At 46.9% G+C, this 21,978-nt stretch overlaps 1 protein-coding gene across 9 annotated transcripts in view; it reads left to right on the top strand.

The window, feature by feature from the left end:
* EIF4G3 (eukaryotic translation initiation factor 4 gamma 3) overlaps positions 1-21,978 on the top strand; it is a 390,421-nt gene that overhangs the window by 260,581 nt on the left and 107,862 nt on the right. For 5 of the 9 annotated variants that reach the window (XM_054008991.1, XM_054008989.1, XM_054008988.1 and 2 more), the window contains 3 exons: positions 12,859-12,947; positions 15,358-15,607; positions 20,860-21,017. In XM_054008991.1, coding sequence (XP_053864966.1) covers positions 12,859-12,947; positions 15,358-15,607; positions 20,860-21,017 — 497 coding nt within the window. The remainder of the gene's footprint in view (positions 1-12,858; positions 12,948-15,357; positions 15,608-20,859; positions 21,018-21,978) is intronic. The other 4 variants (XM_054008992.1, XM_054008990.1, XM_054008985.1 and 1 more) reach the window with 1 other exon arrangement.

Genomic DNA, 21,978 nt, shown 5'->3' with positions numbered 1-21,978 from the left:
CCTGCCCCTTTGTTGGAGTTGCCGGCAAGAAGGAACTGAGAGGGTGTGGGGCCGGCAGCGCCTGATGTATCAACGCATGAGCGCGGCACTCAAGGGGGTACCAAAGCTGGCCCTATGGCTACCATTAAGGCAAAAATCTCTGACGACTGCACACGTGGGTGCACGCACACCTAGAATGGAGTGGACATGAGCAACACATCTTGAAGAGCAACAGTTATGAAAGGTAGGTAACTTTTTTAAATAATGAAGTGGCAAAATTTGCAGATGATACTAAACTACTCCAGATACTTAAGTCTAAAGCAGACTGCAAAGAGTTACAAAGGGATCTCACAAAACTGGATGTCTGGGCAACAAAATTGCAGGTGAAATTCAGTATTGACAAATGCAAAATAATGCACTTTGAAAAACATAATCCCAACTATATATATAAAATGGTGGGGTCTAAATTAGCTGTTACCACTCAAGAAAGAGATCTTGGAGTCATTGTGGATAATTCTCTGAAAACAGCAAAGAGTCCTGTGGCACCTATAGACTAACAGACGTATAGGAACATGAGCTTTCATGCATCCGAAGAAGTGGGTATTCGCCCACGAAAGCTCATGCTCCTATACTTCTGTTAGTCTATAGGTGCCACAGGACTCTTTGCTGCTTTTACAGATCCAGACTAACGTGGCTACCCTTTGATACTCTCTGAAAACAGCCACTCTGTGTGTAGCAACGGTCAAAAAAGCTAACTAAATGTTGAGCTTATGCTCAAATAAATTAGTTAGTCTCTAAGGTGCCACAAGTACTCCTCTTTTAACTAAATGTTGGTAATCATTAGGAAAGGGATAGGTAATAAGACAGAAAATATAATATTGCTTCTATATAAATCCATGGTATGTCCACATGTTGAATACTGCATGCAGATGTGGTCGCCCCATCTCAAAAAAGATATATTGGAATTGGAAAAGGTTCAGAAAAGGGCAAGAAAAACATTAGGGTTATAGGACAGCTTCTGTGTGAGGAGAGATTAATAAAATTGGGACTTTTCCGCTTGGAAAAGAGACGACTAAGGGGGGATATGATAGAGATCTATAAAATCATGACTGGTGTGGAGAAAGTAAACAAGAAAGTGTTATTTTCTCCTTCTCATAACAGTAGAACTAGGAGTCACCAAATGAAATTAATAGGCAGCAGGTTTAAAACAAACAAAAGGAAGTATTTCTTTACACAATGCACAGTCAATCTATGGAACTCTTTGCCAGAGGATGTTGTGAAGGCCAAGACTATACCAGGTTCAAAAAATAATTATATAAGTTCCTGGAGGATGGGTCCATCAATGGCTATTAGCTAGGTTGGGCAGGGATGCAAAACCATGCTCTGTAGTGTCCCTAGCCTCTGTATGCCAGGAGCTGGGAATGGGCGACAGGGCATGGATCACTTGATGATTACCTGTTCTGTTCATTCCCTCTGCAGCACCTGGCATTGGCCACTGTCAGAAGAGAGAATACTGGGCTTGATGGACCATTGGTCTGACGCAATATGGCTGTTCTTATGTTCTCTCTCTCCTGTCCAAAATTTCATTGCTCTGTGAGGTGAAGGATTCTGAGCTGCACCAGTGGCAAGTTTAAGGCGAAATCCCCACCTTCTTCTTCGAGTGCTTGCTCATATCCATTCCATTAGGTGTGTGCGCGCCGCGTGCACGATCGTCGGAAGATTTTCTACCCTAGCAACACCGGCGGGTCGGCTGTGGAGCCCCCTAGAGTGGCGCCTTCATGGCGCTGAATATATACCCCAGCCGACCCGGCGCCCCCTCAGTTCCTTCTTACCGCCCCTGACGGTCGTTGGAACTGTGGAGCACGGCATAGCTGTTCTCCACTCTCCCTAGCTTAGTTAGTTATTCGCAGTTGTAGTTATAGTTATAGTTCTAGTGTTTGTAGTTTAATAGTTTTTAAAGTTGTTAGATTTGTTATAATAGTCCAGGGGACTAAGGGGGTCGTCGCCCCCTTTCTCCCCCGGCCGCGGGCCCGGGCTCATGCCCAGAGCTCCCGGCTTCAAGCAGTGCGCCTCCTGCGCTAAACCTATGCCCACGAGCGACCCGCACGACTCCTGTCTGAAGTGCCTGGGAGAGTCCCACCAAACAGATAAGTGCAAGATCTGTAAGGCCTTCAGACCAAGGACCAAGAAAGAGCGGGACTTTCGGCTCCGGCAACTCCTGATGGAGGCGGCACTTAGCCCGGACACTCCTTCTACGAGCCAGGCCCAGGCACCTAGCGCCTCGGTGCGCAGTGCCCCAGCAGCACCGGCAATGCCGACAACGCGGGCGGTGTCGGACAAACCTCCCCGGCACCGGACCTCGTCGGCACCGCAGCAGGCACCTCGGCGCCGGTCATTATCCCCGGGGCATAAAAAAGCCCATAAGACGGGGACCTCTGTACCGAAGACGCCGGCTCCCCCAGTGCCGGGGGTAGAGCCGAGTGCGCCGGTGGAGCACCGGAAACAGGTGCCTCCAGCACTGTCGACTCCGGCACCGAGGCCGTTGAGTCCGGTGCAGATAGCGTCTCCACCGAGACCGGCGGTAATACAACTCCCGTCGACTCCGGAGACCTTCGTGGCGGCGAGAGACTTGATAGCTCTCACGGAGCCGGCACCGCCTCAACCACTGGCACCGACGGCACCGTTGACCCGCCCGGTCCAGTCAAGGGGGAAACCTGCCTTGATGCGCCCTCCATCACAAGGGCTGGAACCTCGGCACCAGTCCAGGTCCAGAAGCAGGTCCCCACGCCGCTCGCAGTCCCGGCACCGAATATCACCTCGGCACCGGTCGTACTCGCGGCCAAGATCTTCGTCGCGGCACCGGTCTACGTCTCGGCACCGCTATGATCGTCGGCACCGATCAACGTCGAGACGTAGTTCTCGGCACCGCTACGGTCGACGCTCGACGTCGAGAGGCCGCTCCCGGCACCGGGCATACTCCAGGTCCTCGTCGAGGTCCAGATCCGGCTCCCGGCACCGACGAGGTCATCGGCACCGATCGCGGTCCCAGCACCGTTCGCCGGCACCGCGCAGAGATAGATCATCTCCGGACCGGTACCGTGCGGCACCGCAGCCCACGGGGGTCGCTTCATCTCTCTCGGCACCGCCATGGCCGTCAAGATCGGTGTCTCGCTCCTCGGAGGACCTGTCGAGATCGGCATACCCCCCTCAAGGGCAAGCCGAGGAACGGAACTTGGGCCATTGGCAGGAGATGGCAGAGGACCACTCTCATGGACCATCTCACTGGTCATTTTGGACCCCGTGGGCGTACCACCAGGAGCAAGGGGCTCCAATACCATCGACCTCTCGCTCGGGTCACTCGGTTAGAAGGGCCCCAGAATCCACCATCTCTCGGCCTCCGCCAGGGGGCATGGAGGCTTCCGTGTCCACGCCACCTGACACCATAGACCCGAGTACAGGTGATGCTCCGGCCCAAGAGCAGGGGGATCAGGACCCCCCCTTGGATCCAGTACCACCGGAGGCGTCTTCCTCCTCCTCTCCGGATGAGGCAGTGGCGGGCACTTCATGTACGGGTCCCCCTCCGATAGATCTTCGGGCTCACCAGGATCTCCTGCGTAGGATGGCCCGTAATATGGACCTGCAGGCGGAGGAGATAGTGGAAGTACAGGACCCTATCGTGAACATCCTCGGAGCGGATGCCCCATCGAGGGTGGCGCTACCCCTGATCCGCACGATACAAACCAATGCGGATACGATATGGCAAACTCCTGCCTCTATCCCACCCACAGCGAGAGGGGTGGAAAGGAAGTACTTTGTCCCGTCTAAGGACTACGGGTACTTGTATACCCACCCCCAACCGTGTTCACTGGTGGTGGAATCAGTGAACGCACGAGAGCGCCACGGCCAGCAGGCTGCAGCGCCTAAATCAAAAGAGGCTAAGCGGCTCGATTTGTTTGGCCGTAAGGTTTACTCAGCCGGAGGGCTGCAACTTAGAGCGGCGAACCAACAGGCGCTATTGAGCCGTTACAATTTTAACTCCTGGAACTCTATGGGGAAGTTTAAGGAGTTGATTCCCCAGGAGTCCAGGGAAGAGTTTGGAGCCATGGTAGAGGAGGGTAAGAAGGTGGCTCGGACCTCCTTGCAGGCCTCCTTGGACATAGCAGACTCAGCTGCGAGGACCCTGGCTTCGGGTATCGCTATGCGGAGGATCTCCTGGCTTCAAGTTTCGGGTTTGCCTCCGGAGCTACAGCAAACCCTACAGGATCTGCCCTTTGAGGGACATGGATTGTTCTCGGACAAGACGGACTCTCGCCTGCAGAGCCTCAAGGACTCGAGAACAATCATGCGCTCCCTGGGGATGCATGTTGTGGGCCCTCAGCGCAGACCATTTAGGCCGCAGCCTCAGCGCTTCTACCCCCCCCCCCCGCCTCGTCAGAGACAGGACTCGACCCGGAGGCGAGGGCGAGGTGGTAGAAGAAGGTGGGCCGGCCCTCAACCCGGCCAGAACCAAGGGCCACCTAGACCACCTTCAGGCCCCAGGCAGAACTTTTGAAGGTGCGGTCGAGGACGGCGCCCCAGTCATCTCCCAGGATCCAGCCCCCTCCTTTCGGGATCGTCTCTCCCACTTCCACCGTGCTTGGTCCCTTATAACTTCGGACCGTTGGGTCCTCCGCACAGTGGAGAGGGGATACACTATCCAGTTTTCTTCTATCCCCCCCTCCCACCCCCCTTCCCCGTCCCTCTTCAGGGACCCTTCTCACGAGCAACTTCTTATACAGGAGGTTTCCACGCTCCTTGCTATGGGGGCCATAGAGGAGGTTCCAGTAGAGTTAAGGGGCAGGGGATTTTATTCCCGTTACTTCCTGATCCCCAAGTCCAAAGGAGGTCTGCGGCCCATCTTGGACTTGCGCGGACTCAACAAATTCGTAGTAAAGTTGAAGTTCCGCATGGTCTCTTTGGGGGCCATTATCCCTTCCCTCGATCCTGGAGACTGGTTCGCCGCCCTCGACATGAAAGACGCATACTTTCACATCTCAATTTACCCACCTCACAGACGCTTCCTGCGATTCGTGGTAAACATGGTGCACTACCAATTTGCAGTCCTTCCCTTCGGCCTATCCTCGGCCCCAAGAGTGTTCACGAAATGTATGGCTGTCGTGGCAGCGTACCTTCGTCGGCAAGGGATACAGGTGTTCCCGTACCTAGACGACTGGCTGGTACGCGGTCGCACCAAGGAGCAAGTTCAAGCTCACGTCCACATAATAGTGCACACATTCAACGAGTTGGGCATCCTACTCAACAAGGACAAATCCACTCTAGAACCTACCCAGAGAATAGAATTCATAGGCGCAGTTCTAGACTCCAGACGTGCACAAGCCATCCTGCCAGACAACCGATTTGGCACCATCACGAGCCTCATTCAAGGGCTCCAGGCGTTCCCAACTACCACGGTGAGGTCGTGCCTTACCCTGCTGGGTCACATGGCCTCCTGCACGTACGTAACCAGGCATGCCAGACTTCGGCTTCGCCCACTCCAGACCTGGGTGTCGTCAATATATCGACCACATCGGGACAGCCTGAATATGGTGGTCACGGTCCCGATCTCGGTCCTGACCTCCCTCACCTGGTGGCTAGATCACAATGTGGTCTGCGAGGGGATGCCATTTCACGCCCCACAACCCTCTCTGCACCTGGTCACAGACGCTTCATCTCTGGGTTGGGGCGCCCATCTCAACGAACACCATACCCAGGGCCTGTGGACTGCACCCCAGCTAGCCCTGCACATCAATGTTCGGGAACTGATGGCGGTGCGCCTGGCGTGCCAGGCATTTCTCAACCTCCTACGTGGCCGATGTGTGTTAGTTCTCATCGACAACACCACGGCCATGTTTTACATCAACAAGCAAGGAGGAGCACGTTCGTCAATCCTATGCCAAGAGGCCATTCGCCTGTGGGACTTCTGCATCGCCCACTCAATCCATCTCACGGCATCGTTCCTCCCTGGAGTCCAGAACACTCTAGCGGACCGACTCAGCAGGTCCTTCCAGACACACGAGTGGTCTATCCGCCCGGACATCATACATTCCATCTTCCAAAAGTGGGGGTTTCCCCAGATAGACCTGTTTGCATCTCGAGACAACAGGAAGTGCCACGTGTTCTGCTCCCTACAAGGTCGAGCTCCGGGCTCCCTCTCGGATGCGTTTCTCCTTCCCTGGAAAGACCACCTGTTTTATGCCTTCCCTCCGTTTCCTCTGGTCCACAAGGTACTGCTCAAATTGCGCAGAGACCAGGCACAGGTAATTCTGGTCGCTCCAGCGTGGCCGAGACAACATTGGTACACCACACTGTTGGAACTCTCGGTTCAGACACCGATCCCGCTTCCGTTGTGTCCGGATCTCATCTCTCAGGACCACGGCCGGCTGCGTCACCCCGACCTGCAATCACTCCACCTCACAGCGTGGCTGCTCCATGGTTCACCCAGGCAGAGCAGCAATGCTCGCACTCTGTCCAACAGATTCTGCTGAGCAGTAGGAAGCCCTCAACACGCACCACGTACCTGGCCAAGTGGAAGCGGTTCTCCTGTTGGTGCGAACAACGAGCCATGTCCCCGTTGCAGGCACCCATTCCTCTCATTTTGGAATATCTCCTCTCCCTAAAACAGCAGGGGTTGGCGATATCTTCAATTAGAGTTCACCTGGCCGCTATATCGGCCTTTCACCCAGGGGAACTCGCGTCCTCGGTATTCTCTAACCCGATGGTCGTTAGATTCCTCAAGGGCTTAGACCGGATGTACCCACAACAACGTCAGCCCGTTCAGACGTGGGACCTCAACCTGGTTCTCTCCAAGCTCACAGGTCCTCCATTCGAGCCACTGGCCACCTGTTCACTTTTGTACCTATCCTGGAAGACAGCCTTCCTTGTAGCCATCACCTCAGCAAGGCGCGTTTCTGAACTCAGGGCGCTTACATCCGAGCCCCCTTATACAGTTTTCCATAAGGATAAAGTGCAGCTTCGTCCACATCCTGCCTTTCTCCCTAAGGTGGTTTCTCCTTTTCATATCAACCAGGACATCTTTCTCCCGGTCTTTCATCCCAAACCACATGCCACTCGCCAGGATCAACGTTTGCATTCCCTGGACGTACGAAGGGCCCTGGCCTTCTATATTGACCGCACAAAGAACTTTAGAAAGACGACGCAACTCTTCGTTGCAGTGGCCGACCGAATGAAAGGCTCACCGGTCTCCTCACAACGCCTATCCTCCTGGATTACGTCTTGCATCCGGACTTGCTATGACCTGGCAGGTGTCTCAGCACCGCACCTCACCGCTCACTCCACGAGGGCCCAGGCTTCCTCGACGGCTTTCCTGGCACAAGTTCCGATCCAGGACATTTGTAGAGCAGCGGTTTGGTCATCAGTCCACACATTTACAGCTCACTATGCACTAGTGCAGCAGTCCAGAGACGATGCTGCTTTCGGATCAGCGGTTTTGCACACAGCAATGTCTCACTCCGACCCCACCACCTAAGTTGGGCTTGGGAGTCACCTAATGGAATGGATATGAGCAAGCACTCGAAGAAGAAAAGACGGTTACTCACCGTTGTAACTGTTGTTCTTCGAGATGTGTTGCTCATATCCATTCCAAACCCGCCCCCCGTCCCCACTGTCGGAGTAGCCGGCAAGAAGGAACTGAGGGGGCGCCGGGTCGGCTGGGGTATATATTCAGCGCCATGAAGGCGCCACTCTAGGGGGCTCCACAGCCGACCCGCCGGTGTTGCTAGGGTAGAAAATCTTCCGACGATCGTGCACGCGGCGCGCACACACCTAATGGAATGGATATGAGCAACACATCTCGAAGAACAACAGTTACAACGGTGAGTAACCGTCTTTTTCCCTTGGAACCCATACTGCATACACTTCTAGCCAGGGAAGGTCACATGATATCAGACCATAAAATTGTGAAGTTGTCATACGTATGTAAAATAAATTCAAGTAATGTTGTAATGGTCTGTAAGTTGTTTGTTACCATTGTCTTTTCCCTCAGTGTTGTGACCAGTTGGACTCAGGCTGGATTTGTCAAAGTATCTTAAAGGATTTAGGTGCCCAGCTCCCTTTGCATTCCATTGGGATTTGATTTTACAGGCAGAAATGAAATAATGTAACAATGCATCTCATTGTAAAAATACTTCAGAGCCTTAAATAGTTTCTCTATAAACCATGCAGCAAATATGAAACACATGGTAGAGTGGTTGTAAAGATTTTATTGGCACTGCATAATGACCTGCATAATTCATTAGTGACTTCACCACCATCTTCATGCCAATAAAACACCACACAATCATTTGTCCTCTCTCAATTAATATATTTAAAATGATAATGACATTTGTAGGATTGGAATACAAGGCTGATGCATCAAGCTTTAAATAAATATGTTGTACCACTTTGTGCATTGTCAGACATTTCCTTCTGTTTCATGGCGCAATGTTGTAACAGTAAGCCATTCCAGAGCAATTATCAACAAGCTATGTGTGTATAAAATACTTATGGAGACGTGTTTTCTAAAATACACAATATTACAGTTAATCTATTTCCTGCCATCCTTCTGATGTTAGTTGTAGATACCTTCTAAATGTGCTAGTATAGTGCAATGGGCTTTGCAGTTAATGGGAGGAAAATGGATCTATGAAATTTAAAAAAAACCCTTGAGAGAGAGGTTCGGTGACAGATTAGGAGTGACTTATGTCTCAGTTCTGGCAGGTGCTGAGCACTTGTGAAAAGTATTGAGTACCCACGGTTCACAATGAGGTCCGTGCTCAGCATTTTGCAGGATTGAGTCCTTTTTGTATTACTTGTATTCCTTGTGTCAAGGATGTGAAAAAATATATTCTTGAAGATGAAATGATGTTGACAGTGACTGCTTAGCACACTCCATGTGTAATAGAGAAAAGGTGATGGAAAGAAAATAAGTACCTTTGCTGACTCAAACACATCAAGTTGATTACATTTCCTTGGGTTTTAATTGGTCTTCATTATTGCCTGTATGGATGTTTTCAGTGTCACAAAAGGGTGGTCTGAGCTGGCAGGGGGAGAAAGGAGCCCAAGAAGCCGTAGTGATTCCTTTTAAGAAAATGTATCCTTTTCATCTGAAAAGACCAAGTTTTCAGTGACAGCTTCCCTTCAAGCAGCATTTCTCATCTGCAAACAACCAGCAGTTTTAGGGGAATACTGTTAAATACCTTTTTTTATAGCTGCACCACTTTGAAAGCCAGAAAATGTTTGTCTTGATTTCTGCTCATTGCTGCTTCTGCAGAGCCAGCAAGATGGGAGCACTCTTGTGTAGCTTTACTTTGTTGAGTCTCATGGAATTGTTTAAAATAAAATAAAAAAATGAATTGACTTCTAAACCCCAGAGGACATTCTTTACTTTAGCACAGTAGGTGATGAAATGTAGGGCTTAAACTATTTGCATTCTCTCACTGACAGTGGAGTCTCACTTATATCCACACTTTGCTAAACCAGATTCTTATAATCCGCAGAAAAATCTGTCAGTTTCTTCCCACGTTAGCAAACTTTTAATAGCAGAGACAGCACTCCTATCACTACGAGTTTATGACCGAAGAAGAGCCCTGTGTAGCTCAAAATCTTGTCTTTCTCACCAACAGAAGTCGGTTCAATAAAAGACCAACCCACCCATCTTGTCTTTCCAATATTCAATCATTTATAATGAGTCTTCCCAGCTATTACTGATCATTAGCAAGGTTCTTCAGTACATTTAAATATAAATGTACTTAACAAGCATGGTCCAGTGAATATGGCACTGGACTGGGAGTCAAAAGACTGGTTATTTGTCCAGCTCTTCCACAGACCTGCTGGGTGGCCTTAGGCAAGTCACTTTCATCATAGATCTTCAGGATATGATGTATGTCCTAGCGTGTGACTTGTCCATTGGGAGTGACCAGCGTTAGTGTGCTGGACCCCAAGGACTCACATAGTTCCACAGGGGCAGGCCTGTGGCCTCTTGAGATTCCAGGACTGGGCCTTCAGGTTTCAGCAATCTCTGTCTCTCTCCATAGCTCTCTGCAGTGAATTCAGCTGAGACAGACTCCTGTGGGAGACTTGTACTGTTCTCCTTTAGGGTGCAATGCTTTCAGTGAATATTTGCAGCAAGAGCAGGCAGCCTTTTCAAAGCAAGGTCACAATTTATTAGTGACCTGGCTACAGAACCTGCAAGTCCTTAGGTTAGCACAGAGAAGCATTCCATTTCTGGCTCTGGCTCTCTCCCTTGTCCTTAGTCCCAGGTGAGAGCCTGTTTCTCCCCAAAGGGCAGCCTTTACTCCAGCCACCTGATGCCTTTCTCCTTTGTTTTCCAGCTGAGTTCATGTATTCCTTCTGTCAAGGTTTCCTGCTGTTAGGTGTCAGTTCTCATTGTCTTTCTAGATTCTTTGTTGGTATGGATCAGTTTCAACCAGTTTTTTAATGATCCTTCATTCCACCCCAGACAGCAGCTTTGGCCCTTTCACACCCACTGGGTAGCGATGCAAAGGGAAACGGCACATATAGGAGTCATAAAAATATTATAGGAAATTCCCACTTTGTCACAAATTTTTCTTTCTGTACTTCAGTTTCCTCATCTGTAAAGTAGGTATTTGCCCTCCTTTTAATGTGTTTTTAGATCTATAGATGGAAAGTACCGTGTTAAGTTCAGTAGTTGTATAAAGTTGTTGTTCAGAAGTTTAGGCTCGTTACAGCTGATGTGCACGTAATGTTTTTCAACCAGGTTATAACTGGTGTTTAAGATGAAATTGCTGTCAGCATTGTCATGCGTTATATAAAAGAACGAGACGAAGTTGGGATATTTTGTTTATCAAGAGCTTACTTTTGTGTTCATATTATGAATCCCACTTTAACTAGCCTAGTATATATTGCTATGGCCATCTTTCTTATCTTCCACAGAGAGAGCGACTGTCTCAGTATTTGTAGCAGTATATTTTTTCACATACCATGTTCCAACTGCCATATTTGTTATAATAATTTCTGCTGATTCCAGTTATATCTCCAACAATCCATAGTCAAACTAACCTCTGTTAACAAGCCACTGACCCACCAAGGTATCTTTTTGGGCACTGGGAATTTAACGAACCCAATTTCCTTTTTGCCCTCAGGAACAAATGTCAACAACTTAGGATGTAATTACAGTTCCATTCGTAATGTGTATTGGTGCATTGTCTTCAGTCACTCTCACTTCAGTAATCTGTGTGTAAAGCCTCTTAATTCCATTTTATTGTTTTGAAGTATGTACATGCCATGTTGTTCTACACATGTTACAGAGAAAAGTTAGCAGTTGAGGCCCTGATCCTACAAACACTTTTGTACCTGTTTAATTTTAAGCATGTGAGCAGTCCCATTCGTTTCACTGGGTTTCTTTGCATGCTTCTAGTTAAGCATATGTGTGTTTCCCAAGCCTGGTAGAGCTGATTCTACAGATCACAGAGATTTTGGATGAATATATTTTGTCTGTCTTGAGTATTAATATTCCTTGTGGTCTTTCAGTTTTGAGGAAAAAAATTGAATGTTATGCATTCAACCAGCTGGTGATGATAAAAAGAATTATTAATTGGCTTTTGAAATTCATTAAAAACATAATTAAAGATAAGCATGTTGCCGGCAAGGTGTTGCACATCTAGAGTGTCATCATTTTGGATGAGATATTAAAACATGATTCCTTCTGCTTTGTTTCTGGTCGCTGTTGAGGTAGAAATTAAAAAAATTTAGGATAGTCATTGGGAAAAAACTATCAAGCATAACCCAGTATCCTGGTCAATAGTAGTCCTCTTTCAAACAATTATAATGTATGAAGTATTGCTGTGTATTTTCCTACATTATTATTGTATTGCCAGTTGTTAACTCCTTGCTCTGTAAAGTACTTCTTAGAGCAGGGGTGGGCAAACTTTTTGGCCCGAGGGCCACATCTGGGTATGGAAATTGTATGGCGGGGCCATGAATGCTCACAAAATTGGGGTTAGGGTGCAGGAGGGGGTGAAGGCTCTTGCTGGGGGTGAAGGCTCTGGGGTGGGGCCAGAAAAGAGGAGTTCAGGATGCGGGAGGGGGCTCCGGGCTGGGGCAGTGGGTTGGAGTGTGGGCTCTGGCTGGAGGTGCAGGCTCTGGGGTGGGGCTGGGGATGAGGGATTTGGGGTGCAGGAGGGTGCTCCGGGCTGGGACTGAAGGGTTTCGTAGGGTGGTAGGGGGATCAGGGCTGGGGCAGGAGGTTGGGTCATGGAAGGGAGTCACGGGTACAGGTTCCGGGCAGCGCTTTAAAAGCAGCAACATGTCCCCCCACTGACTCCTATGCCAGGAACTGCGGCCAATGGGAGCTGTGGAGGCGGCACCTGCGGACAGGCAGCGAGCGGAGCCCCCTAGCTGCCTGCCCCTAAACGTAGAAGCTGGAAGGGGGATATGCCGCTGCTTCCGGGAGTCGCAGCACGCATGGAGTGCCCTCCGACCCCTCTCCTGGTCTGGAGTGTGGGAGCGGGGCAAACCCAAGACCCCGTTCCCCAGTGGGAACTCGAGGGCTGTTTTAAATCAGCTGGCAGGCCGGATGTGGCCCGTAGGCCGCAGTTTGCCCTCCCCTGTCTTAGAGTATGAAAAAATAACTTGTAAAACAAATTCTGTCTTGTTCTAACATTGCTCTGGCCATTTAGCTGTCACTACTTTTTGGTAAAAACTGATCATTTGGATCTTAGCCAAACCATTCTATAGAACTATTTTTATTTTTCTATGTGGTTGAAAACAAAGCCCAAGTGAGAGTGAAGGTAGTACCCAGGACCAGACCATTCTAACCATGATTTGGTGTTGGTAAGTAATGGGCGTAAACTTGTATTGCAGCCCAAACAGCTGTAGCTGCACCAAAGATGTGGAAGAAACCAAAAGATCGGACCCAAGCCGCTGAGGAGGTGTTAGAGGCGGAAACAGAGGTAAGGGTCAGTGTAATCTTCCTATATCTTACTTTCAAGACAATGTGTAACCCTCTACCACTCATTTAGCTTAGAGGGTGTAAATGGACTTGATTGTGGGGGCATACTGTCAGATATACTCTATTATACTTTAAACAGATATCTAGTCTGCAGCTCTTTTGGATACCTAAATATGCATTCATTTTGTCTAATTTATATCCTCCGCACACTCAGGGTCACACATCATAACTACTATAGTTCAAGTGAAGGATTGCACAAGTCTCGCTTTGGAGCCCATTCGAGCTCCTCAATAATTAGTCTCAGATGTTGGTATTGAGTGGCATAGCATGCCTTTCCCCTTCACAATGCTGCATTTGTGATGTCATGAACAAAGAACTATGTCTTTGTGGCAGAATCAAGCTGGAGGAGAAGCCGAGATGTGAAAGCATTGAAGTTTTCATGCAGACCTGCATATCAACAATAGCTACATGAATAGAGAAAATTTTCAGCAAATCAGAGATTCCCTCTACTTGTTCTCTCAAGTTTGCACTGGTGTGAGGTCCTTCTTTCTGTAGTCTGATATGGGCCACAATCTGTATTAAGGGATAGATGATAACCCTTGGATGAACTTGCACTGGTCCTGTTGACGTCAATGGGATTATTGCAGTACATCTTCAAGGTCAGATTTTGACTTTTAAAGGGCAGTGGTGGTCTCTCAGGGTCAGAACACTAGGAGTCTTAATGAGGTTACTTCTATAATGTGTAGCAGAGTAAAGGGAGTTGCAACTATTGCCACTAGAAAGCCTCATTTTGGGGTCCTCTTCCCATGTAGGCCATGTTTAAATGTGCAGAAACTGTTGAAAGTCTGAGAGGGTTCTACTCTTTGTACAGAGACAAATAAAAACAAATACAAGTGCATTAATTTCATTCAGTTTGTCTTGATGGGTTTTCTCTCCTCACATTGCTGGTTGAACTAGTTTCTGCAGTTCATTTTCTTTTCTATGTGCTATCAGTTCTGTGCTGTCAGTCCTTTAGCAGTAACTACGTTTTTACATGTTGTGGTACTAAATTGAGGATAAGGGTGGGGAGAAGTTCATACATAGATATTGAAGGTAGAAAAACCTTCTCAGTTTTCACTACTTTTTCAGCCAGTGATATCTTATTTTCTTCCCCAGTTGTCCTAACCATGCTTTTGCTACCCCAAAGGTCCATATCTTGGTTACTACCCTTCCTATCAATCAAACTTTCCAGATTGGGTGATGGACTCTGTAGAATGACAAGAGCTGCTACTGCAGCATTCCCAGCACCTGCTTTTCCAAGGAATGAGAGACATGGGGCAGGGGTCTGTTCTAATGTCAGTATAGTTACATTGTATTTATCCTCTTCCCACACATAAGTGTTGTATTCATAACTGTATTTATCAACAGTAATCCACATATCTCATTCATAGTTTTAAAAATGTATTTTGAAAATTTATTTCAGTTCTTCTAAAATATGCACTGACCCACTATAGTTATTTGTCAAATGCTATGGTAAATAATTTTAAACGTGCTGAGTGGTGGAATTGTTCATGGTCTGGTACACTATGAAGAATGCAAAGGTAACTTGAAAGTTAAACTAAAACTTTTGCTCATAAGGCATGTTTGTAAATGGTTTGATTTGAACTGTTCTGCACACACAACCCTGGTGTCCAGCATGAGTGACAGCACTGGCATGACTTTTTGGAGAAAGCTACTGGGAGCCCAGCAACATTATGTTTACATTCTTGTGGGGTTACTGTCAAAATGTGTTTTAAATTATCAGGGAAAATCTAGAATTAGAAGAGTCATGAAAAAGGGGGAGTTATCAATAGAGCCTATAATCAGATTGATTAAAACTGTCCTTTATCAGCACAACTAGAAAAACAGGCTGCCTTTAGCCAAACTGGGTAAATGGAAGCATTATTCATTGTCTCTTCTGAGAGCACCCTGCATGTGGACAAGCTATATGTTCCACAACTTTCTCTCATCGCTCAAATCATTTTATTGCAGCTCTGACATCCTTCCACTGTAGAAGTATGTTGCACCAAGTTGCTTGTATCTGCAGAATTAAGCATGAGTCTTTGCTCCCAGTACATCCACCTGTCAATGAGGATTGACAGGTGGATGTACTAGGAGCCTCATCCTTGGTGTCAGCAGGTGCCCGTTTTTACTCTGCAGTAATGGCATACAGTTTATTGACAATGGGTTACCTCAAAATGAGATATTGTGTTTTGAGTAAATGATCTTATTTACTCTGTTTCATTACAGTTGTACACGTCACAGTTTAAGATACATATACATTATAGTGTTGAGCAAATGTGCTGTAGTGAATAGTATGTAGCCGCTTCATATACAGAGTGTCTTGGAAAGGGTGTTGTTTTTAATCAGAATCTCTCTTGCTTCTGCTTCAGCGTAAAGCAGAAGAGGAACTTTCAGGTGACAAAGTACCTGAATCTGAACAGGATAAAATGAGCCATGGGTTCCACCTGGAAAGAGATACTTCTGAATTTAAAAAAGCAAAAGTTGTGGAAGAAAATGGAGAGCAGGAAGCAGAGCCTCTACGTAACGGTGCTGAGTGTGTTTCAGAGAGGGAAGAACCTGATGCTAATTCAGGCTCCACAGAGAGCTCTGGTGAAGGGCTAGTATACCAGTATAAACCAGGTAAATCCGGCCTTCCAGCCTGCCTGAATGCATGCATGCTTTGCTTTTCTGTCTTCCCCCCTTCCTTCAGGATGAATAAGGAATTCAACATAGGCCCTAAGAAAAGAAGGATGCTTATGGACTGAAAGCAGTATACTCACACTGGGAAGATGTTGTGTTTTGCAATATTTAGCAGTGTTGGGATTTTGCTAATCTACAAGCCTAGAGAGCCCTTCTAGGAGGACATAAGATTGAAAGTGTCATTTTTCCTTTCTGGTGGTGAAAGAGAAGAGAGGACTGGAGAGGAAGAGGGTGAGAGGAGAAGAAAATTCCTGGCTGCTTAAATTTATATGTCTGTGTGTAGATGACTTCAGCACAAGTACAAGTGGCTGTGTGAGGTAGCTGCCACACACCTGGCTTTTGAAATTGATCTGAGAAGTCCTCTTAGTTTTAGAAACTTTAATTAGAAGAGACATGAGAATATTTGACACACAAAACAGAACCATCGGATCTTTTCATTAATATAGTAGCTCTGCTGTAATATAAAACAACAGATCTTAATTTAAAGTGGGTTTAAAAGATTACACTGTCAGATTTAACTACTGAATACCAAACCAAGTTGTATAGTTTAAAAAAAATTACCCAGTTATACAATTTCATAGATTTTAATGCCAGAGGGGTTGCATATGATCTAATCTAACCTACTGGCTGATTTACATCTAGACATTCAAAACCTTCCATTTCTAAACTCGTCCCAGTTGGAGAAGATGATCCTTTACAAGTCTATGCTAAATAAAAGAAAATAAATAATGCATGTTAATATTCTGTTCAATCCTAGTTATCTAGCCCTAATCAAGCTATGGAATGCTATTCTGTTGTCAAATTATTAGAGTGTAGGTTCCAAGAAGACAATTATTTTCCTGGTACTTAGTATTATAGATGCTGTACCTGTTTTATTAATGATAGTATTGATTTTGTATAGCCTGAACTGCAGTATAGTCTCACCTGTTTAGCAAAGACTCTTAAGCCATGTTCTTTACTCGTAGTTAGTACCAACTTTCAAGTATTTAATTTTTCAGATGCGGTTTCCTCTGAATAAATGAAACAATTTCCTTAAGAGCTTAATAAATATAAAGTGTTAAGTAAAATAGGTAAGGAACACAGACACAAATCTGGTGAGTGAGATATAGGAGAGGAGGAACTATTGCAGTCCAATTACACTGCTGCTGCTGCAGCATTCCATTCTGTTGAAGATCAGAGTAGCTTTTCTTATATTAACTTGCAGAAATGAGCAAATCTATTGATAGCATGATAATTCATAGCATGGCTACCAAAAAAATAAAAAGCCTCTGGTTGTCTACTATCTATTTATGGTAGATCATGTACTTATCAGGTAAACAGATTTTAAAGTAAACCTGCAATTTACAAGATGTCTTTTAGTAGAAACATGTCATGCAGAGTCAATGGTCCTACAAATTTCAGACCTTTCGGATGGTTCATAGCCTAATTTTGGCTGTGCTTTAACTTGTTCCTAAAAGGAATGAATCAAGTGCATCCCTTTTGAAAGCAAAGAACTCTTTATTTTTATTCTGCAATGTGATCTTGACTTGTTTGCACCATAATCATCAGTTGTTAGAACTTTTCAAAGATATCCAGATTTTGCCTTTTAGTAGATTTTAGGAAGAATTCTCCATTTGGCCTTGGTTTGCTCTGCATATAAGAAGGCTGTCTCTGACATTTACTATCTGCTTACTTTTCACACTATAATTTCTTTTTAGGAAACTTTCAAGAGAAAAAGTTGAGTGTATGTAATTGTTATTTTTGCTATTTTCAATATTTATTCACATACAAATGGGAAGTCCAGTGGATAGGCTGCTGGATTTGGATTTCTCGCCTGCTGAACTGGCAAAGGCCTTGTTTTCCCCATATGTAAAATGTGCATAGTGATAAAAATACTTCGAGATCTGTGGGTGAAAATCACTGTAAAATGTCTAGGTATTCTAATCCTTTGTATAATGATATATTTTCTTTCTCAATGAAAAGCTTGTCGTTTGGAACAAGTTTCTCTTTGTGGTCATAGGGGTGCGGGTGATGTCATAATGTAGAGAATCTGAACTCAAGGTTCAAAGGAATTAAATGAGGAAAGAGTAGGAAGATGTAGGAAGAAAAGTTTAATAGAATAGACTGAGGTAGGAAACAGAGCAATGCAGTTCACTCTCAGTAAAACACACGAAAAAGAATCTCGTATGTTTTTCTTCAGATAAAAATGTGTTTTCTCAGTTATGTGCCTGATTAATCAACCTGGCTGTTGAGCTAGTAGATGTTTTCTTCAAGTGCTTGCTCATGTCGATTCCAAGTAGGTGTGCGTGTGCCGTGTGCAGTCACCAAAAGGTTTTTCCCCTAGCAATACCTGTCGGGTTGGTTCAGGCGCCCTGCCGACCCGCCACCTGTTCAGTTCCTTCTTACTGCCAGTGACAGTCATTGAAGCGTTCCCTTCTCTTGTTCGCGCCTTGGGCAATCTCCTAGTGGACTCTTAGTTTAATCTGTAAATAGTTAAATAGTTGTTAGCAGTTCTGCTCCTTCCTGAATCACAGCCATTTGCAGACGCATTCCTCCTTCCTTGGAAGGACCACTTGTTCTACGCATTTCTGCCTATTCCAATTGTCCACAAGGTTCTGCTCAAGGTCAGAAAGGAAGGAGCCTTGGTGATATTGATAGCATCAACCTGGCCCTGTTAGCATTGGTATACACTCTCCTGGAGCTGTCAGTGGACACCCTGATCATCCTGCCCCTAGTTCCGGACCTGATCACCCAGGACCACAGCCGTCTCCGGCATCCCAAACTCAAATCTCTCCACCTCATGGCATGGAGGCTTCATGGTTAAATCCACTAGAGCTGACATGTTTGGGGCCTGTTAAGGAAGTCCTCCTTGGCAGTAGGAAACCATCCACTAGGGCCACCTACTTGGCCAAGTGGAAGAGATTTTCAATTTGGTCGTTATGGAATCATATTTTTACGATGCAGTCATCAGTATCCTTCATCTTGGACTATTTGCTGCACTTAAAGTAGCAAGGACTGTCGATGTCGTCAATAAAGGTTCACCTGGCTGCCATTTCGGTGTTTCACCCAAGGGTTGCCAGCCAATCAGTGTTCGCTAACTCAATGGTAGACCATTTTCTTAAAGGAATGACAGGTTATACCTACAAGTACAACAAATGATTCCTACATGGGACCTCAACCTAGTGCTTTCGAAACTAATGGGCCCCTCTTTGAACCCCTAGTGACATGCTCACTACTCTACCTGTCAAGGAAAGTGGCATTTCTGGTGGCAATAACCTCAGCTAGGAGGGTATCCGAGCTTAGGGCCCTAACATCCAAACCTCCTTACATTATCTTCTATCAGAACAAGCTACAGCTTCAGCCTCATCCAGCCTTTCTTCCAGAGGTCATCTAAGGGCTGGTCTACACTTAGTCCGGACTTCGGACTAAGGTACGCAAATTCAGCTACGTTAATAACGTAGCTGAATTCGAAGTACCTTACTCCGGACTTACCGCGGTCCAGACGCGGCCGGAAGTCTCCCCCCGTCGACGCCGCGTACTCCTCTCGGCGAGCTGGAGTACCGGCGTCGATTGTGAGCACTTCCGGGATCGATCCGGGATCGATTTATCGCGTCTTAACCAGATGCGATAAATCGATCCCAGAACATCGATGGCGTGCCTCCGGACCAGCCGGTAAGTGAAGACTAGGCCTTAGTTTCATGCCAAGCAGGACATTTTTCTCCCAGTTTTTTACCCTAAGCCACACAATAATAGCCGGGAACAAAAACTCCATTCCCTGGCTATTCAGTGAGCATTGGCCTTTTCTATCGAACGGACAAAGCCATTTTGAAAATCGAACCAGCTTTTTGTAGCAGATAGGATGAAGGGCCTCCTGCTGTCTTCCCAAAGTCATCGTGGATCACGTCCTGTATCTGGGCATGTTATGATTTGGCAAAGATACTTGCCCCCTCACTGACAGCACATTCCACAAGGCCAAAGGCCTTCTCGGCGGCAGTCCTGGCACAGGTCTCAATCCAGGAGATCTGCAGGACCATGACATGGTCATCAGTCCACACCTTTACTTCTCACTATGCCATTACTCAGCATTCCAGGGACGATGCAGCATTCGGCAGAGCAGAGCTTCAGTCAGTGCGTCAATGAATTCCAACCCCACCTCCAAGGTACTGCTTGGTTGTCACCTAATTGGAATCAACATGAGCAAGCACTCGAAGAAGAAAAAACATTTACCCACCTCTCATAACTGTTGTTCTTTGAGATGTGTTGCTCATGTCCATTTCAAGACTTACCCGCCTATCCCTCTGTTGGAGTGAACCGGCAAGAAGGAATTGAAGAGGCGGCGGGATGGTAGGGCCCTATATGCGATGCCATGAAGGCGTGACTCCAGGGGGCACCTGAACTAACCCGATGGGTACCGCTAGAGGAAAAGCCTTCCAGCGACTGTGCACATGGAGCGCGCATACCTACTTGGAATGGACATGAGCAACACATCTTGAAGAACAACAGTTATGAGAGGTAGATAACAGGGTTTTTTTTTTCTTTTCTAATTTCAAACACTGCAGCCAGCAGAGAAAATCATGGCTTCCGATCCTCAGATGCTAATTTTCTGTAGACTGTGGGTATACACTTTGTTCTCAGACAAGCAAGTTATTCTCTTTCCCTACCACAATCAGCTTCCTCCTTTTGAGAAGGACCTAAATAAATGGGTGAAAAATTTTAATACCTTACATGTGCCTGACTGCTCATCTGCAGTTGTCCTTGTCCCTCATGGTTCTGCCATTTGTCTTACCTTAAACATTGACATTGTAAAGCAAAAAACTTCGAAATTTTCAAGCTGCAATTGAACTCTGTTCTACTCCCAGCATAGAATGCTCAGAAGCCAAAGCATTTTGTTGCCATGTTTTCAAAAACTCTGATTTTGCTCCTCCATTCCTGAATCTGTTTACCTAAGAGCTCTATCCTGGATTTTTATTGTGTCTAGCATCTAGTCATGGGTGAAAGTTGGTGACATTAGTACTTTATGTGACTCCCCCTGGACTTGGCTGTATGCTCCCCATTTCTTATGCTCTGACAATTTAACTTGTTTTTTTCTAAGTGAAAAATTAAAAAACAATTTTAGCCAAAGATACCTTCCTCCAAGTTTATCTAAAGTGTACTTTCCAGGAGCAAAGCTCTTTGTGTTGCCTATGAACCTCAGCCGTCTTGTATCATTACAGAACAGTGGAAGCCCATGAATCCTGAAGGGAAGAAGCAATACGATAGGGAGTTCCTGCTGGATTTCCAGTTCATGCCTGCCTGTATACAGAAACCCGAAGGGCTGCCTCCTATTAGTGATGTGGTCCTCGACAAGGTGAGAGGAGACCCAATAAAACAGGTGTGTGCAAATTCTGTAATAAAGAGGTGAAGATACTAAGAATCATTTGACTGAATGGGAATTGGATGAGAAAGAGGGGGGTTTACCTTTTAAATGCCAAGAATCTGAATTTCCCAATGCTGACAGCACATCTAGGTTCATAGTTCTACTGCATATTGAGTTACCATCAGGAATTAATATAAATGACTGTGGATTCTAATGCAAACTAGAGTATTTGGTGAGCTTTTTGGCATATGTTTTGTCAGCAAGGAATGGGATGGTATTTGGTTAAAGCCTCATATTATAAAATAACACAGGCTTGGGCTGTGGTTTTCAAACTTTTTTTCTGGAGACCCAGTTGAAAAAAATTGTTGATGCCTGCAACTCAACGGAGCTGGGGATGAAGGGTTTGGGGTGTGGGAAGGGGCTCTGGGCTGGGGCAGGGGGTTGTGGTTGGGGAGGGGTTCAGAGCTCTGGGCTGGGGGGGCAGGCTCTAGGATGGGGCCGGGGATGAGGGGTTCAGGTTGCAGGAGGAGGCTCTGGGTTTGGGGGAGCTCAGGAGTGGGGCAGGGGGTTGGGGTGTGGGAGGGGGACAGGGCTCTGGGCTAGGGGTGCAGGCTGTGGGGTAGGGCCAGGGATGAGGGGTTTGGGTTGCAGGAAGGGACTCCGGGTTTGGGGGGGGGCTCAGGACTAGGGATTGGGGCACGGGGTTGGGGTTGGATTACCTCAGGCAGCTCCTGGTCAGTGGCACAGCGGAGGTGCTAAGGCAGGCTTCTTGCCTGTCCTGGCACCACGGACCACGCTGCATCCTGGAAGCGGCCAGCAGCAGACTCCTAGGTGGAGGCATGCAAGCAGCTCCACGTGGCTCTCACACGCCGGCACTGCCTCCCCCCAGGAACTGGCCAATGGGAGTGCGGAGCCAGTACTCAGAGCAGGGACAGTGTGCGGAGCCCCGTGGCCCCCCCGCCTAGGAGCCAGACCT

The sequence above is a fragment of the Malaclemys terrapin genome, chromosome 19 (genome assembly GCF_027887155.1).
Source record: "Malaclemys terrapin pileata isolate rMalTer1 chromosome 19, rMalTer1.hap1, whole genome shotgun sequence".
In the NCBI taxonomy this organism is placed as follows: Eukaryota; Metazoa; Chordata; order Testudines; family Emydidae; genus Malaclemys; species Malaclemys terrapin.
Note: the sequence above shows the minus strand (reverse complement) of the source record. Positions and strands in the feature narration are given on the sequence as shown.